At 44.0% G+C, this 16,025-nt stretch overlaps 1 protein-coding gene across 3 annotated transcripts in view; it reads left to right on the forward strand.

The window, feature by feature from the left end:
* The window catches only part of ARHGAP42 (Rho GTPase activating protein 42), a 605,600-nt gene that overhangs the window by 121,131 nt on the left and 468,444 nt on the right, over positions 1-16,025 (forward strand). For all 3 annotated transcript variants that reach the window (XM_029602393.1, XM_029602394.1, XM_029602395.1), the window contains exon 2: positions 6,180-6,275. In XM_029602393.1, coding sequence (XP_029458253.1) covers positions 6,180-6,275 — 96 coding nt within the window. The remainder of the gene's footprint in view (positions 1-6,179; positions 6,276-16,025) is intronic.

Consider the following 16,025-nt stretch of genomic DNA (forward strand, 5'->3'; position numbering starts at 1 on the left):
ATCAAGCCCTAGTTATTTACAGCATAGATTAGCCTTACATTCCTTTCTGTTTCCGATCAAGCAAGCCAGGAATCTCTTCTTGTAGCACCTTCTGTGAAGGCGGTAATATTGGTGATGACGAAAACTGAGCCTTTCCATGTGTTATCTTTCAATTGCAGAATATGCTACCACATGAGACATGATATAAAAACTTTTTATATAACATTTTGCTATTTATTAAAGACAGGGCTTTACTGCCTGGTGTTTCATTTTAAGTAAGAAAAGTAATTGCTGTAATGTCAGTTTAGATAATTAGGAGATATGACGGGAGGCGGCTGGTTGGGGGTTTATTGTTGTGGGGTTAAAAGTGATAATTGTTCCTAGCACTGCTTAATGGTTTTATTTTATGGGTTGCATTTATCTCTAATTTGGGATTTTATGTAAACAAATTTCTAATAAAACTGAGATGCATATGTTACATGTTAGTTTACAGGGAAGTCCACATGTATTAACCATTATGCCAGGGCTTCCCAAGCTATGGATCAAGACCCCAAATTGATCACAAAAGCTTCAGCTGATGTCATAAGTGTCTCAAATATCAATGTTCTGCAGGAGCCAGAGGAGACAGTTTGAATAGTGGAAGGCAGTATGGGTCCTGTGAGCCAGCATGCATTCACAGGCCCTGTAGTGGCCTAGCCCTCGCATGAGTTTCTCTGCATGAGGAAGGATTGGGGCTGCTGAAAGGCCTGTGAGCTTGCACTGGCTCACAGGTCCCATACGATTTTCATTACTAATGCTGCTGCTGTTTATAGATCATTGTTGGACTCGGGAACATGAGGGGAGGGGAGGGCTGAGTGTGCATGAGCCACAACTCTCCTCTCCTCACCCACTACTGAACCTACCCATGAGAAAAATGTCATCCCTGTTATTGACCTGCCCATTCTTCTCACCAGTTGTCATCCATGACCCAAAGCAAAATGTTGTTGCTGGCCCTGGCCCAGGAGGATGTTTAGAGAAATGGCTTTTGAATGGTGGAATCTGATGCAGGAAGTGTTTGAGGGTTGAATCAGGTGGAGAGGGATTGGTTGTAGAGGGTAAGAGAGAGGGAACAAAAGAGGACTGACTTGAGATGATAAGAAAGAAGCTGGGGGGGGGGGGGCAAGAGGAGATTAGTTGGGAAGTATGTATGAGAAGGAGAGGAGGAGGTGGAGTGGTTGGGAGGTGATAGGGGAGATGGGGGTGAGTTGAAGGAATGGGGAAGGGTTTAAAAGGGAGGGAGGGAATGACAGGATCATTTGGAAGTTATAAGAAGGGCTTGAGTGGATGTGAAAAAGGCTGAAGTGGGTGAGAGAGCGGTGGACTGAGGGATGCTAGAGGGGATCAGGGGGAGGGGGGAGTCTGCTGGAGGAAGGAGGTCCTCTGCAGGGAGTGGAGGTTCAGAGAGAAGATCAGCTGGAGTGTGGTGAGGGTGAGAGTGGCGTGATTGTTGGAGAGGGACCACTTCCTTGCATATTTTGTAGTCATCCTCTGGGGTCATGTGTATCTTCTATTGCTATAATGGGAACATTGATTTTCTGTGATGTTATGCATTGCTAAAAGTTTGGGAAGCCATGCATTACACCATAGTGGATAGATGTTCCAAATCTTGTCATACTTGTCCAACGCACTTACAGTATAAGTAAGTAGATAAGTCTTGATTTGCTGCAATGTCCACAGCATCATGGTGTCAAAAGTCCATTTCATGAATTTATTTATTTATTTTATTTATTTATAGATTTTTCTATACCGGGGTACGTAAAAAACATCACCTCGGTTTACATTCAAACAGTAATACAGCATTGCGCTTTACAATTTAACATGGTAACTGAACAAATACAATACAGTATATAACTATGTATTAAAAGAATATAAGCAATATATGAGAGATTGTGGCGGATAGGAAGAGTAGTTGAGGATACAGATCATTGATAGTAGGCTTTTTTAAATAGCCAGGTTTTAAGGTTTTGTTTAAATTTTTTGTGGCAGAGTTCCTGGCGTAATTCAGAGGGCATGGTGTTCCATATAGTTGATCCAGCAATGATGAAAGATGAATGGATTTCCAAAAAGACTTTGGTAGGCTTGGCAGCATGGATTTAGATGATTGCCCAGTTTTCTGACATTGAGAGGAAGGTCAGATGTGCTCCATAATCCGAAAAGACATAGTGGGATTGGTGTGAGGTTAAATTCTATTACTAAAGAGACCTAAAACTGTAACAGAGTAAATGACAACAGATAAAGACTGAAATGGTCCGTCCAGTCTTCCCAGCAAGGCGTTCAGGGTTGTAAGTACCATTCCATGCAGGTTACCATCCTGCATTTCTGTCCTCTTGCTACTAGGGATCCTCTGTGTTTATCCAATGCCATTTTGAATTCTGTCAACAATTTTGTCTTCACCATCTCCTCTGGAAGGGCATTCCAGGCATCCACCACCCTATCTCTGAAAAGATATTTCCTGATTTTGTTCCTGAGTCTACATCCATGGAGTTTAATTTGAATGCAAAATGTGCAGCTTCCTTTCCTTTTTAAAATGTTTGTTTCAACTCTCGTGTAAATCTGTCTATGAGATTTTGTCTATAAGAGATCTTTTCTTGATACATATTAATCTGGATTTTGGAAATTTCATAGTACCAAATTGGTGTTGATCGCTATTTGATACTATATTTGGTTAGAATTAGACGAGGGGACGGGTTTTCTTTTAATGCTACATGTGAGTTCTGCATTTGATGCAGTTGACCATAGAATTTTATTGTAATGACTTTCAGGTTTAGGGCTTTCTGGATTGGTCTTATTATAGCAGAAGTCTTCATTTTTGGCAGATAGCTATCGATACTTTTCTTTGGGTGATGAAACTTCTTGCTCTTACCCATTGAGTTCTGGCACATCCCAGGGTTCTTTATTGCCCCCTTTGTTTAATTTCTGTCTTCATCCTTTTTTTTTTGGTGGGGGGGGGATTACTGAGAGTGTTGGAGTGTGCCATATCTTTTTTTTGGCAGATGACATCCAGTTATTGTATCCATTAGGTTCAAATCAGACTCAGACTCTTGAAAATGTAACAAGGTCTTTCCGCTGTTGCTTTGTGGATGTGCAGTAATGTGAACCCTGAGAAAACTGAGACTCTGGATTGTGACGTCTAGGGACCTGCTGAGTCTTGATAAAATTAGAACTCTTGCGGCACTGTGGGATTCAGAACAATTTTGGAACATTAATGAAGAATATAATGCAGTCCTCTTGAGAAGATTGTATTACATTTGTCCCTGTTGTGATCACAGAGGTTTTGTGACCATTTTGTATGCTGCTGTTTTTGCCTACTTGGATTATTGTCTGTATTTGGGGGTGTCAGACTTTTCTGGAATCTGCACTCGGTCCAGAAAACAGCAGCATGATTATTGCTGGGTTGGGATTTTGGTTGTAGCATTAGTGGAGCGATTTAAAGGTCTGCACTGGCTGCCGTTAGCCTTATGCCTGCAGTTTAAAGCTTTGATCCTTGCTTTCAAGGTGGGTCAGGATTTGGGCCTAGAGTATATGAAGATAAAATTAGTGAGATATTTATCTAAGTGCACTTTGTGCTTTGAAGGTTGAGGTTTTCTTTGCATCTCAAATGTGAAAACAGTTTAGCTTTCAAGAACTAGGGACCAGTCATTCTCTGTGGCAGTTCCTCTCCTTTGTAACTCTCTTTTGGGCATTTGCATGAATGTTCTTGGCTGTTAGGTCTTCAACATACCTTTTCAGAGCTAATTTATTTTTATTTCAATGCTCCTAGCTTTAGGGTTCTATTAGATTTCTAAAGGGCTTGTTTGAGGTCATTTTATACTGTGTGTTAAATTACAGAATTCAATAAACTTATGTCATTTTATATAATTTATATATGTTTTATTTGTACTACTTTGAGCTGATGGAAAAGATGGATTATAAAAGTGATTAAAGAAATATGCATGTGAGAGTCAGAGTGCACACACCCTTTCATCATAAAGGTCTAGAGCTACTAAATACACATTTATGTATTTATTTGATTAATTGTAGGTATGGTGTAAGAGTTAATACATGAACTCGTTAGCAGTACGTGGAAATATAAGGAGCTTCTTGCCAATTCTGTCACTCCACATATATGCATCACTGAGAGTTTGAGTTGTCTGTGAGTTAGTACAGCAGGAGCAGGAAAAATTGTAAAACTTGAATATATCTATATATATATATATATGTATGTGTGTGTGTGTGTGTATAGAGAGAATGAGAGAGAGCTTGGGCTTTAGTGTTTCACAAGCACTGATCTATGCACGTAGGGCTAGCTGGCACTAGCACCAGCCTCATGCCCTGTTCCGCCTGTCCAACATCAGCTGCAGTGAGGGAACCGATGTGTGGGGCTTGCACGGCCCTGCACGAGGAAGCCGGCTGGACTGTCACTGTAGCAGCTTCTGTCTTCCGTCCTCCCTTTCCTGGGCCGGAATAGGTCACCTCCACGGTGTGCTCAGACATGACTTGCCCCATCGGCTGGGGGGATCTGGAGCCCAGATTCCCCACCTGCAGTGCACAGCTTCAGCTATAAGACTAGCCCTATAAATGTATTTAGTAGAGAGCATAGCCGGTGAATTCAAAATATTTTATGGAGAAAATACAACAGAAGCTAAGTTTCATAGCAGCAAGTTAGTACACCCAAGATTAATTAAGTTAGATGTTTAGCTGCTGTCATGCATGCATAGCAGTATACCCAAGAGCAGCGAGAAATATGTATAAAGAGGGAATAAAAACTATTAAAACTGATATGTGGTGGATCAGATGCTCACACTTCTGTAACCTACCTTATACTGTAAGGAATTAAAACCAGGTGAATAAAGATAATGGATCTTCTATTGCTTGGCTGATAGGAAGAACTGCTGACTTTAGTCCATAAGGTTTGCTGATTCTGTTTTAGACCGTGACACTGAAAGTTTGTTGTCTGTTTAAAATATTAACACCAAACATTCTCTGCATGTCTTTTTTTTTTAATCTCATTATAGATGAAGAATATTAGGATGTTAAGCAGTCCTTGAGTGAATGCTTGTGTTATACCAGTATTGCTCCTATTTATGGTGTTCATAATGGGGAGTTGGCAACCCCTGTTGTGCGTACCACCATCCAACGTGGCGTACTGCTGCCCCACTGAACCTCTGGCTGATCTTCCTCTGCTGCTGCTTTTTGGTACCATGAGCATTTTTTAGAACCCATGGGCTGGTATTTTTCTGGCTGTGCTGGTCTTGTGATGCATAAGTTTAGCACAGCCAGGAAGTGCTGCCGAGTTTATGGTTCCAGCAAGGAGGAGCCAGAGATGGATCGGACTGGCGACAAAAGGGATTGCATTCTGCCCAAAAAAGAAGAAAGAAAACAACCTTTGCTGACTTTTGCCCTACTTGCTCAAGTTGGAACCCACGAGAGGGTGCAGTTTATCTATTTTTGCCCTGTGACAGGCATCATTGCTGTGTCAATCACTGTAGCCGGTGTCCCCAGTTCTACTGTCATCTGTACTTCCACCATTACCACTATAGTGTTTGTGTCCATCAGATGTAAGTGTTCTGTCTCTGAGGTGTGAAACTCGATCACCCCCCGTATAGACCATTTCACTGCCTGCGGTATCTTACACGGTGCTTTAATGGTGTACAAGGCTGAAGCTTTGACATATAACAAATAATAGAATGTTAGCTTTTAACCAGCGCAAACATACAATAGCTTAAGGCTATCAAACAATGTAGTTTCAGTCTCATGATAGCAACCCTGCCATGCCTCAGATGCTAAAGAGACTCGCCCCAACTGTAAGTTAAATGCTTTCCATTCTAAATGAGCCATGACCCCCATTAGTAGCAGTCGGTTATTTGCACCCCATGGTGAACTTTGCTCAGCTAAATCTCATCACGTTGGGCACAAGGAGCTGAAGTAACGTGAGTTAACTGTGCTTCTTATAATGCTAAAGCACTTAAATTCAATGTTTATTTAAGGAAATATCTCCTACAGTTTTTTTTTAGCTGAACTGCTTTAAAATATTAGTTTGAGTTTTTCAGTATGGTAAGATGAATCCATAAGTGATATTGTACTAGTGAACATGTTAGGTTTATTAATTATACGATGAATATTCCATATTCTACCATATCTCAGCACTGTAATGCCTGAAACATTTTTTTTTTCTCTTCCAGATCTATCTATGGCTGTGCAGAAGTTTTCTCAGTCACTTCAAGATTTTCAGTTTGAGTGCATTGGAGACGCAGAAACAGATGATGAAATTAACATTGGTAAGTGTTGCAGTTGAAGCATTGTAAGTAGAGGCTTTTCAATAGTTTTCCAGCAGATCTCAAATTATAAAGGTTTTCAAAGAAATGTTTCTGCTGATTTGCTGTGACTCTAATACAAGTGCTTGTAGAATGAAGTTAAAAATATCTCTGTGAATGTGTTTACAAAGCAGTTGAGTCACTTGCTTAATAACGTAGTGGGTGTATTAACCTTCTTTTTAGGGTACAATTAAAGGCCTTTTTCCATACTATGTCTCAAAGAATGTGTGGCAGGACAGCAATTTTCAAAACCATTCCCACAGGGCAAATTGGCCTGCCTGACAGTTGCCTGCCACTGCTCAGCTTAAAGTACGCTCAGACTTTCACTGTATGTGTGCAGTTTTGTCTGGGTTAAAAACAGGCCTTCTTGTAGCTGCGTCTAGGTTGGTAGAGTAAAACGGCGCCTGCGCATTCAGTTTTCAAATCTCTGCACACTATTTTGCCTCTACTTGGCCATCCTCACAAATAGCAAGTGGCAAGTCCTTGGATGCTTTTTATTGTGTGCCTGTGTGGTTGTTCATTGAAAGGGAAACCATGTGAGTGTGGTTTTCCCCTTTGAAAATTGACTGCAGTATACCTGGGCTAAAGTGCCCACATCCATTGCAAACAGTGCGGGCTGTTCAAAATTGCTCGTAGGTGCTTTGACTGCTGTACGTAAGGGTGAATGTTTTGATGGCATCGGTCTACTAAAGGAATGCCTTTGAAAATTTAGTGGGCTTAGATGCTAAATGTTGCCACTAACTGGTTTAATTTGACCGCTGAGATTCTGGTTTGGCCTGGGAGCAGGGTTAAGGTGGGAAGAGAAAATTAAGCAGCTAGCTCTGATTTTTAGTGCTAAGTTAATTCAACATGGCAGGCCAGATCTGTTCGCTAATCCTTCCCAGTACCTCTCTCTCTTTCTGACAGCCAATTTTAAAATAAAAGTGCCTCCAAGCCCTGATCATGCCTGGACAGCTAAACGTAAAGTAAAAGTGCCTCCAATCCGCCTTCTTTCCATTCTGACGACCAGGCTTAAAATAAAATTGCCACATTGGCCCCCTAGTCCTTCGCCATCCCTTCTAAAATATAAAAAAGAGCTGAAGGCCTGATGACCCTCCCTCTACTTATGATCCCACCCACACCCTTCAGAATCCCCAAAGTCTCCCCAAGCCGAGCCAGCAGGCAGTCTCACTCTTGCCTCTATTTGGCTTGGCATCCAGTTTTGCTATGGCAGAAAATTAAAACTGGGGAGACTTTTGATGGGTTATGGGGACAGGAGGGGGCTTTTGACATTGGAAAAGTGTGGGGTTATTGGGCCTCAAACTGTTTATAAGCTTATGGAGGAAGATGGACTATGACTCGGATACCCTTTTAAGTTTGGCTGTTGGGAGAAGGGAGATCTCCGACTTGGAGAATTTTCCTTATTTTTTCTGTTAAGTGGACTTAGCCAGCTAGCATTGATTTACAATGTTTGCCGGCTAAGTTTAGGTATCCAAAGTCTGAGAGCTCTTATTCTAGTTGACTTCTAGCCAGCTTTTTAAAATTGCTACAATATATGCTATTGAATTTTCAATAGGTTATACCCGTGTTAAATGGACTTTTAAAAATTGCTATGATAGTATCTTACATTTATATTTTCCTTTGAAAATTACCTTGGTAATATATATCGGGTGAAAAATGAACCTTGTAATCAAGGCAGAAGTCTTGAACATGAGATGTTAAACCATTCCAGACAAAGATTGCAGCAGTAATTACACCATGTGTGATTAGATATGTTTTAATAAATTAAAGAACGGCATTAGAAGAGCAGATTTGCAGACAGATAAGTGTTCAGTTCAATATTATAAACATAAAGGGCCGGATTTTCAAAAGGTTACGTGCGTCGAGCCTATTTTCAAAAGGCCCGGCGAAGCGCGTAAGTCCCGGGGCTTGCAAAAAGGGGCGGGAAGTTCCGGGGGCGGGGCTGGGGCCAGAGGCTCCTGGCATAGCGGCCATTTGCTGCTGTGCCGGGTATCGCGCGCCGGCCGCAGGGCTGAAGTAAGTTTAATAACAAAAGAAAAAAAAGGTAAGGGGGAAAGGGCGGTGGAGGGAAGGGAAGGGTGGGGTGGGGGGTAGGCATCGGGGGTTCGCCAACTCCCAATTTTATAACTTGCGCGCGCGTACATGTGTGCGCGCCGAGTAGCTCTTGCTCAATTCCTTTTCTCCGAGACTCTTTGCCTCGCTGTTCCTGCATTCCAGACTGAGTGACTCAGGTACCTGCTCCTCTGGGGGCCTTCTCTGCGAGTCTCACCTTTACCAGCTTAGTGAGTACCTCTCGCTATTTCTACGGATGACCCTTCAGTGTTCCTGCTCCAGGTCTCCGCTGCTGCTGCAACGATATCTCTACTGCAACACCACGGAGTGAGTATTAGACCTGATCTTCAACTCTGCTTCTATCTTGCTGTGCGGATCCTCGGGTTACCCGCTGCAGACCACTACCGGATCCACGCTGTCTTGTGCCTGCTGCCAACAACTATCTCCGGGCCTACCCCACTCTGCGGACCACTACCGGAGAATCCATCTCAGGTCTTCCTACTCCAGGACTGAGTTTACAAACCTGCTCCTCGGGTTCCTCTTTGCTGTATAATAAATATATCTCTGACTCCTGTGTCCACCACTGCTGAGATCCCCCGCCTGTCGTGGAGAGTCCCCTTAGGGCTCCTCCCTGAGGGTGGAGTCTGCTCTCTCCATGACCCAAGGGCCCACACACCAAGTTCAAGTCTAACACCCACCCTGAGCGTAGGGGTAATTCAAGGTCCGAGCCCATGGGGGCTACAGAGGGAAAATTGTTTTTTTTAAAATGCTCTTTTCAGCAGTATAAAACGTATCTGATTTGCACAGAGTCTATTCTCAGTTCAAGAGGCAAGCCATGACACTAGAGAGAAGGCATTAATGAACAGGAATTTTATAAAAGGAAATCAGCTGGCCATTCTTGTCTTGAGCTGATTTAGGGCTCCCTTTTCTGTCTCTTAGGGTACAACATAGCCCTTTGCAGTGATTTATTTGCTAGAATATTGTAACCATTTCCAGATGACTATTATATTTTGTCCTGGGGAAGTGTGATACTTCCCATCCTCTCATAAAGGCTGAATTTGGCAGAATAAGTAGTGAGAAGCCCCCCAGGGCATGTCATAAAATAGCAAACTGCAAATTCCAGAGTGCTAAAGGAACCTGGAGCTTTGGGGGCAGAGTCTCCTAACTTCTTTGGAAAAGCCAGAGAGAGAGAGAGAGGGCTGGAGGGGTGGGGGGTGGGACTGGACAGGTCAGATTAGTTCCGAATTAAGCTCTTTTCTGGTAACTATAATTGAGGGTCAGTGTTTAAAGCATGGCCGGGTAAGCCTCAGACTTGAACTTGTAAAACTGCGTTTGGGGATTGCGTAAAGCCAAAAAGGGAGGATAGTTATTGATGAGAAATGCAGCCGGTGCAAGGAACTGGAGGCTGAACTTTTAAACTGTTTCAGCGTAGGGGAAGGATACAGCTGCGTCTAACCAAACACCATGGGTAAGAGAAGGTTTGGGGACTGCGAAGGAGGCGGAAGATTTGCTCCTGAGGATCAGCTGCACTAACACCTCAACTTTAAAGGTGAACAGTTCTGCGCTTTCTTTCCCATCAGGATAGGGCCAACTTTCAGGCCGATACAGTAAAATCGGCAGGAGAGCCGGCGCTCCGAGGCTAGCGCCCGCTCTCCCAACACGCTCCCAGGCCGCTCTTCTGGACACGCAATCCAGTATTTAAATAAGGGCCTGCGGTAAAAAGAGGCGCTAGGGACACTAGCGCGTCCCTAGCGCCTCCTTTTTGACAGGAGCGGCGGCTGTCAGCGAGTTTGACAGACGCCGCTCAATTTTGCCGGCGTCTGTTCTCAAACCCGGTGACAGCTACTGGTTTGGAAAACGGACACCGGCATAATCGAGAGTCCGTCTTTTGACCCATGGGCTGCGGGCCAATGTTTAGTTTTATTTTTTTTTAATTTTTAATTTTTTTTTTAATTTTGGGGCCTCCGACTTAATATCGCTATGATATTAAGTTGGAGGGTGTACAGAAAAGCAGTTTTTTTCTGCTTTTCTGTACACTTCCCCGGTGCCGGCAGAAGTTAACGCCAGCCTTTGGGCAGGCATTAATTTCTGAAAGTAAAATGTGCGGCTTGGCTGCACATTTTACTTTCTGTATGGTGCGGGAATAACTAATAGGCCCATCAACATATTAGTTTCGGTGGGGGGTGACCGCACGTTTTCTACGCGCTATTACCCCTTATTGTGTAAGGGGTAAGAATAGCGCGTCGAAAACGCGCGGCTAATCGCTGTATTGGCTGATAGAAAGAGAGAAGCTGGGACAGACTTGGTGCATAAACTTGAGTTTTAACATTGCCTGAGAAACTGGGACAGTATTGTAGTATATAAATCGGAAGTTTTGTTACCCCAGAGTTAACTTTGTCTGTGAAGTTCCAGCAGCATTATAGAACCTAAGCCAGATCCTGTTATTGTTACAGGATGTACAATATATATTACAAATGCACAGTGCAAAATTTGCACAGAAATCCTCTGCTCCACTGAATTTAAGAATTGCCACACTAAATTTAGGCAGCGGCTTGGGCTGAAAGCAAAAGCTGCTGGGGTCCTCACATTTCTCTCTCCCTCCCCCCAAGCACTTCTCCATGGCTAACCAGCCCCTTCCTACCTCACTCCACAGTCTTCCCCCATGCTGCCTCTAGAAGAGCTGATGCTTTCCAACACAGCAAGGCTGCCAGTGAATTTAAGCACTACATGGCTCAGATTCAGGAGGCTGCATGGGAGAGACTAGGAGTGCAGGGCAAGGTGGCTGGGAACTTGGTAGCCTGGAAGGAGTGGTGGGGGTGGGGATAGCAGGCTGGCTGACTGGGAGTAGGGAGGAAGGTTGGTTGGGGAGAAAGTGTATGTTGTAGATAAACTAGGGATGCAGAGAGAATGAGTGTATGTGTGTAGAGAGGAAGGGAGAGTGGGCTTGTGATGAGCTGAGGACAGGTGAAGTAGGATGGGGATGAGTTGCCTATGGCCTTATTGTTAGGGCTTTTGTTTTTTTTTTTTTCTACTCCTATTTTATTCTGACATTAATATCCTGCTTTTCTCAAGAATGAATTCAAAGTGGCTTACAATATGAAAATCAAATGGGGTATATTACACAAGAAAAAAAATAGATAAGTCAAATATAGCATTACCAAAATATCATAATAAAATTACAACTCAATACCACCATACATACACAATTGTAATGATACAATCCCTATCCTAGTCACAGCCCCCTTCCTCTTTCACAGAAGGGTAGTAAAAGGAGAATTCATCCACCCACCCCCCAAATTAATAAAAAGAACAAATATATAGAAAAAAAATATCTCTAGTGCTTCCACAGGGCCGATCCCCTTTAGATGTCACCTGCCTGCAACAAGGGGTCATTTTTTCTTCTTCTGACCTGGTGGCGATATCTGTGAGTGAGGGTGGGGGGAGCTGATCCCTGCAGATGGTAGCAGTGAGAGGACTGGCATAGAAAATATAAATGCGTGCAGGGCGGGGAGGGGAATTCACAAGCAGGGTTCCCAGCCCTTAATGCTGTTCTTTCTCTCTCCCTGGCTGCCTCAGTCTCTCGAAACCTACTTCTTAGCCTTCCGGCTCGGGGTGGAATTTAATTTGGCAATCTAAGAAGCCTGAGAGGAGCTCTGAGCTGTGTCAGCAACACTGACCTCCTGCAGTCGCTGGTGTTTGTGGTAAGAACCACAGACACTGCCATGTTACTGTAATAAATCGGCAGTGCCTGCTGATTGACGCTCCCCTTTTGTTCTTCAGGTTTGCCCAATTCAAATCCATGAAAAGCAGAAGTCCGAGTGGTGGAATTCTGCACCAAATATTTAAAAAATACTGTATCGTTTAGAATTTTATTTTGCATTCTAGGTTAAATTCATTATTACTCACATTGTAAAGTAACACAGCATAATCACTGAAAAATCACTGAAAAATTCTGAATAACTTAAAAACATTAGAAGTAATTTTAAAAGGATTTATGCATGTGAAACTGGACTTTACCTGCGTAAATGGTCTTTTGAAAATTGCTACTTATACATACGTAACTCCTTTGAAAATGTACTCCATAGGGCTGAAATTTCAAAAGGTTTTACGTGCACAAATGGGTCTCTGAAATTTGCTACACAGTTTTCCACTTTTCGTGTGGAATGCTTTTGAAATTTCAGTCCATTAAATTTTTTTGCCCATGTTACAAAGCCTTTACGTAAGATTCCCCCAGGAGTATATATACACCGTACTTAGGGAGTTAAAAAAAAAAATCTAGTTAATTTTCTGCAAAATTATGTAAAGAAAAATCTGTAGTTTTTAAGGAAAATCCTTAGGAAATGTTGACGTACCCCTGGTTATGATGATTCTTGTACACTTGAAGGAGAAAAATGACAGCTTTCAAAACATGTCAGTAGTGACATGCTTGCTATTTCCTTTTGTTTAGAATTTGTTTATTATAGTTACCAAGATCATAGACATTTTGGAAGAGTCAGCAATGCGGTGGGTCTTAATTACTGTAAGGAAATAAAGCCAGATGTTGGTATGCTTGAGCACCATGGACTTTTCTTCGTGCGTTATCAGTTCTGGTAATGTGAATAAGCATGGCGCAGATAAAGCACGAACCAATGGGTGGCCGATGAACTGAGATTTTTAGCAGTTTCTGAGGATCCTTGTCTGGAGGCATTTTGAGTTAAGATTCAAACTTACACCATTTCTAAATTGACACCTGTTATCTAGCTTGCATCGCTTGCTTTGACATTAAGATGTCCAGGCATCGCTTGGCAGGTGTGCATCGGTACGTTGATGACTCTGAGGACCGGTGAGGTGACTTCAGTAGAAAGAGTACCAGGGACCATCTCGCCTCAAAAGTTGTCTGTGCAATGTCCTGTGGGTGGATATAAATAAATGCCTTAACACTATCCTCTTGAGAAATAATAATAAAAAATTGTTATGCTTTAAAATGTGTGATTTTGTATTACTATAATCGGGCACAAGGAGGCGTGGACCCCTGATTTGCTTTTGGAAAAGTATGGCCATAGCTTTATTAACTTAACAAACAGTAGTACAACAAAGAAACCTAGCGCTCATCCTCAATAACCTCCCCCTTTTTGGCTCTTCCTCCCTCCTTTTTCCCTCCCTCCATTCTTGGCCAGACCAGGCTGAGACCTGCTCCTGGTCTCACATAGTCACTACCAGGGCCACGAGCCCTGAAGCAGCGTTTGCAAAACTTTCATCAGCACCAGGCCTAGTGATGGGGTTGAACCTGCCCCTAGGCAGAGAAGAGGAGCAACTGCATTTGGGGGGGTTCTTTTATTTTTGAAGATAAGGAGGGAGAGAAGAAAGGGGCACTTTATTTTTGAGAGGATAAGGAGGAAGGGGGCATTGGCCCCCAGGGAATGTCTTTAAAAAATTGAGTGTGAAGGGAAGGGGTTGGCACCCTGGAGATGAGTGGGGGAGCTAAGAAGCAATCTCCAGCTTGATGTTTTTTTTTTCCTTGGAAGCCTTAAGCCAGTTAACACCTGATTTTTAGCACCAATTGGCTAAGTTTAAACAGGGAGCCCAGCTGTGCTAAATCCGACCGGCTAGGTACAGGATAATATTCTGCTGAAAACCTAGTTGCTTACTTTCAACTGTATATTCACCTAAAGATAACTGGCTAAAATTTAAAGAAAATACTTTTCACTGAGAGGGTGGTGGACATCTCTAACACCCTTCTAGCAAATAGGAGAATTCAGCATACTTAAGAGATACAACTAAGAGAGGCTCGCAGATCTGCCATGTACCGGTGAGAATCTCTTTGGAGACAAGGTGAGGGATGCTGTGGCTCAGTTAAAGGATGATCATGAGACCCTCCAGCATCTCTCAGCAAGTATGTCGGACCCGTCATCCTCGGCCAAGAGATCCTCCCAACAGGGTCCAAGGAGGCCCTTCTACTGCCAGAGGAAATATTATCCTCTTGCTTCTCACTCCCAATCACAGTGGTGAGCTCTAGGGGCTGCCCCAGGCAGCAACAGGCCTCCAAACCTCGGAGGCCCACCACGGAGTTTTGACTGGCTGCGAGGGAACATAAGCAAGCCGCCTAAATCCTTACGCAAGACCCTACGATCTGAGGCCAGCTGCAGTTCTTCACGGACAGTTGGCCCAGCGCTGGGCTTCAATGATGCATCAGGACATGCCTTTGGGGGAGCCCGCCCTTGTAATGGCCAGGGCTGTTGAGCCTGTTCCGCAGAAGCAATGGTGGTGGGGGTTCTACTCTTGATATTTCCTGATTCCAAAGAGAACTGGGGGACTCTGTACTATCCTAGACCTGAGATCCTTGAACACATTTCTAAGAAGAGAAAAGTTCAAGATGGTCTCTCTGGGCACTCTGATTCCCCTTCTGCAGAGTGGGGACCGGCTATGCTCCCTCAATCTAAAAGACGTCTGCACTCACATCGAGATCTTCCATGGTCACAGGAAGTATCTACGGTTTGTGGTGGGTGGGTGACACTTCAGTACAGTGTGTTGCCGTTCGGCCTGGCCTTGGCCCCACGCATCTTTACCAAATGTTTGGCCATGGTGGGGGCGCACCTCTGCAGCCTGGGAGTGCAGGTGTTTCGCTACCTGGACGATTGGCTGGTTAACAATGCTCGCAGGCGAGAGCAATACTATCCCCGCACTTGACCATTTGGGTGTTGGACGCCCTGGGTTTTATCATCAATTACGCAAAGTCCCATCTCGACCCGTCGCCTCAGTTAGGCTTCATTGGTACCCTGTTGGACATGGCTCAGGCCAGAGCTTTTCTTCCCCGTGATCGGGCGCTCACACTGATGTCCATGGCGGGAGTGGTCCAACGGAGCCGGCAGATTTTGTTTCGACCCATGTTGTGACTCCTGGGATATATGGCCGCAATCATTCATGTTACTCCCTTTGCTCACTTACATATGTGCAGAGCTCAATGGACCTTGTGGTCCCAGTGGCAGAAGGCCACCCAGAACCTTCATGTGTGCATCCACATTGCTCAGTCTCTCCAGGACTCCATGTCTTGGTGGGTGAGTCTTTCCAATTTCAAGCAGGGGGTACCTTTTCAAAATTCCCGTACCCAAATTGTACTCACTATGGATGCATCCTACCTGGGGTGGGGTGCCCTTGTGGTAGGGCTCCGCACCCAGGGTCTGTGGTCTGCCCAGGAAGCTCAGTGCTAAATCAACTTTCTGGAGCTCCGTGTGATCTGGTATGCCCTTTGGGCCCTTTGGCCCTTTGGGCATTCAGAGATCAGCCAACAGGGCTCCCTTGTGGTAGGCACCAGTAGCACTCAGGTGTACCCTAATGGAGTTGGTTTTTAAACCAGAATCTGATAGGTGGTGCTCACACCCTGATCCTGTATGATGAGTTCTGGGGAAGTCCCCAGACTAATTGGTTTCTGGAGGAAGTGATCCCAGAGGAACAGGAACCATATCTGCCTTGGCCAGAGAGGGGCTATGAAAATCATAGTCCCCCCATCCTGTCAAAGCTTCAGGAGAGTCTTCGTCACCAGAGGGATTCGAGGATATGTGTACAGAAGGCCCTTGTCTTAATGGTGGGCAAAGGTGTCCGAGGCCTGGTTGTCTGTTTGGATCAGACAGGACTGCAACTTGGGGGCCATGTCAAGGCTCATTCTTTTTTTTTTTTTTTATTTAT

Source organism: Rhinatrema bivittatum, chromosome 5 (assembly GCF_901001135.1).
Source record: "Rhinatrema bivittatum chromosome 5, aRhiBiv1.1, whole genome shotgun sequence".
NCBI lineage: Eukaryota > Metazoa > Chordata > Amphibia > Gymnophiona > Rhinatrematidae > Rhinatrema > Rhinatrema bivittatum.